The sequence below is a fragment of the Mandrillus leucophaeus genome, unplaced genomic scaffold, assembly GCF_000951045.1.
Source record: "Mandrillus leucophaeus isolate KB7577 unplaced genomic scaffold, Mleu.le_1.0 Scaffold676, whole genome shotgun sequence".
Lineage (NCBI taxonomy): Eukaryota > Metazoa > Chordata > Mammalia > Primates > Cercopithecidae > Mandrillus > Mandrillus leucophaeus.
The window spans coordinates 1,040,007-1,043,468 of NW_012107319.1; the positions used below are offsets into that span (position 1 = coordinate 1,040,007).

At 35.6% G+C, this 3,462-nt stretch overlaps 1 protein-coding gene across 1 annotated transcript in view; it reads right to left on the minus strand.

The window, feature by feature from the left end:
- Positions 1-3,462, minus strand: part of DST (dystonin) — a 504,672-nt gene that overhangs the window by 174,653 nt on the left and 326,557 nt on the right. The window contains 3 exon segments of the mRNA XM_012002056.1: positions 170-322; positions 955-1,080; positions 1,646-1,741. Coding sequence (XP_011857446.1) covers positions 170-322; positions 955-1,080; positions 1,646-1,741 — 375 coding nt within the window.

Here is a 3,462-nt window from a genome sequence, read left to right on the forward strand (position 1 = left end):
AAGAGCAGAGTAACTCAATGAGGTCACTGTTAACTGTTTTCCATACTCAATCCTGGGATTTTTTTTTGTTTTATGAGGGGGGAAATCATCACTAGTTAGCAATATGATCTCATTTACAAAATATATGAATAATGACAGAAACTGGTCTGTTTCTAGGAGTTGCAAGTACCTCAATTTGTCTGTAGTCACAGATAGCTTTGATTGGAATAGAAGTTTTGAGTGGACAGTCAGAATTCCTTGGCTTCAGTTGAATTATTGTTTTTGCTTTTCCCATTAGGCTTGCTATAGTGCTTTTGTACTGCAGAAGTTCTTCTTTCTCTTCCTAGGTAATAAATACAGTGAATTTTAAGAAGTAAAAGACTTGTACTCTCCATGCCTTCAGCACTTCACACAAATTAAACTTCATCAGAAAAGTCTTCTCTGACTACCTAGTCTAAATTTTCAATCATTCCCCCTCCACCCTGTCTTGTATCCCTCTTCCTTTCTTTGGTTTCTTTGGTTTTCTTTTTCTTCTTTGACATTTACGCTACCTAACATATTATATAAATTTTACTTATTTATCCTATTTATTGTCTAACTCCCTCTCTAGCATGTAAGCACAATGGTAGAGATTCTTGTCTGCTTTGTTCACCGCTGTAGCTCTAGAACCTAAAACAGTGCCCAGGATATATTAAGAACTTAAAAAGTATTTGCAGAATGAATGACTAAACACACACGTGCGCGCACACACACACACCCCACTATAAAACCATCTTAAAATATCAAAGCTATCACATAAAAAAACACTTTTGTTGTATTTGTTGCCAAAAGAATACTAAAACTGAATGTGCAAATGTGTAATTGAATTAGTGGGAAATATCAAGAGTGCCAATAAAATACAAAGTTCTGCTCATATAAAACACTAATCTAATCACTTATCCATACTTATAAAATGCATAGGTTTTGTATTAGTACCATTGATTCCTGAACAAGGTCTTCTAGCTTGTGAATGCTGCTTGATCTATCACAGCTGTACTTCCGCTGAATGGCATCTTTTAGATTCCTTAGGTAATCAGTAGCTTCTTTGGCATCATTGAAAAACTAAGGAAAGAAGAAACCTGGCAGTTAAAGTATGTTAAATACCAGCAAAGCACACAGCTGTCACCCTCCAAAACCAAGGTCCTATGTGTACCCCTCATAAGTGAGAACAGAATAAAAGCACAAGATAGCTTAATAGTCACATCCTTCCTTGGACCAAAGAATAACCCTTGAAGTTGAATAGTGTCCAAAGCTTATGTGTATATGATGTTTTGACTCTCTATTATTTTGACTGAAGGTCTGTTTTAAATTAGGATTTAAACAATTTTTAAGTAGGAGTGAAATTCCAAGAATACTTAAAAACTTCTACGATTTTAGAAGTTCAGCAGTTATAGACGGTTGATTCTCTATATGAAAACAGTTCCTAAAGAAGAGACACATTTGTAGAGTAGAATAAAGATTTTAGGATATCTTAAGAGATTTTTAAAGGATTCCTGCATTAACAGAATACTTCAATCTATCTCATAGGACATAAAACCAACTCTTCCAGCCTACAAAGGAAACAGTTCACATTATATATATATATGGAAGTTATGATTTTATTGAAGTTATGATTCTACTCACATACCTCGAAATACACAGTGTTCTCCTTTACGTGCTGCTCCACACACTGGCAGAGCTGTAAGATCCAGCTCCACTGCGTCTGCATTGCTGCTCTGTAGGCCTTAAAGATAAAACAGAGCCATCATAACTAACTGGAGAGAAACAAGGCACACACACCTTTTGATACTGATGCTTCTAAATGCTAACTCCACTATCTAAATAGATGACCAATTGTTTGGGCAGAATAAGACTTGAAAATCAAGGCAGTGACTGGGCATGGTGGCTCATGCCTGTAGTCCCAACACTTTGGGAGGCCGAGGCAGGCGGATCACCTGAGGTCCGGAGTTCAAGACCAGCCTGGCCAACATGGTGAAATCCTGTCTCTACTAAAAATACAAAAATTAGCCAGGTGTGGTGGCACATGCCTGTAATCCCAGCTACTCGGGAGGCAAGGCAGGAGAATTGCCTGAAACCACGAGGTGGAGGTTACAGTAAGCCAAGATTGCGCCACTGCACTCCAGCCTAGGGAACAAGAGTGAAACTCCATCTCAAAAAGAAAAAAAGAAAAAAAGAAAATCAGGGCAGTACAATTTTCCTCCTATCTAAGTCTTCTCACTTATACAAAGTCAGTCCTAAAGTTAAAATACAAATTTTTAAACCACGCAAGTTGATTTATTTTCAATTTTAAGCTTCTTGAAATTTCTTCTTAAAATATAAGAAAAAAATTAACTCTTGCTACGGGAAAAAAAATATTTAAAAACTAAAATAAATGCAAGCTATCCCTCTTATTTACAAAACCAACGCTTGACTCCTTTGCCACCAGCTCTTACATCTGCTTTGTGGAATCCTCCGGTATGTTTTCTTTTGTGGCACATTCACCTCTCCTTTCTCTGAATTTTTATGGTGCTAGATCATAAAACATACCTTCTAACACAGAAATACATGGTTATGTAGTTTTCTCTTTGTTTTCGCTGGGGTAAGGTTTGGGGAGGGTGGAAAAGGAAATGTGTGTACTCCCAAATCAGTGTAATTCTGAAATTATAATGATGAAAATACTAGGAATTTTTATTTTTATTTTAAAAATGTGTCTCTTGAACTTTAATTCAATACAGAGTGTATCTTTCATGTAAACAATATTGTAGAAAGGATACCTACTTCCTTAAGGAAACATGAAATATTCTTTCCTATTTAAGGTGCAATTCACTGATTTCCAGAAGAGGGCACTCGAGATGTTTTAATGACTTTTAAGTAAGCCTGTCATTTTTCCTCCTTTTGGAAAAGCTCATTCCTGCTGAGCTATAGTTAGGCAGCGTTTCCAAATGGAATGTATGATGCAGCATTGAAAATCTGGCAACATATCATGATCATATTCTACCTCAAATTAAGCTACTTTCAGTAAATTGGCTAGAAAACATGTATCATATATTCTTTTTTCATATAAAACATGAAACAGTATTGATAATTAACTAAATATTATCCATGTACCCAAACAAGACGCTGGATAGGCCAATGGGATCATAAAGATGACCAAGGTTTCATTTTACTTAAGAAATTTTTCATTAATTAAATTATAATTTCTACATAAAAGTGATCAGAGTGACATTCACATGTTCCATTCCCATCAAAATTCTTGGCCCATAATCGTACTTCCTAACAGTTTTCATCTCTCTACCCTAAGAAATACTCTCTCTTTTTAGTTTATTAGTGTACAAAACCACATACCAGGCCCTCCATTATTCTACTTTCCTTTCCCAAAAGGTTCCCTACTCTTCTACGTTTTTAACATTCATATGTGACATTTCATGTAGACACAAAACTGTATTTTATATAAAAGATCATACA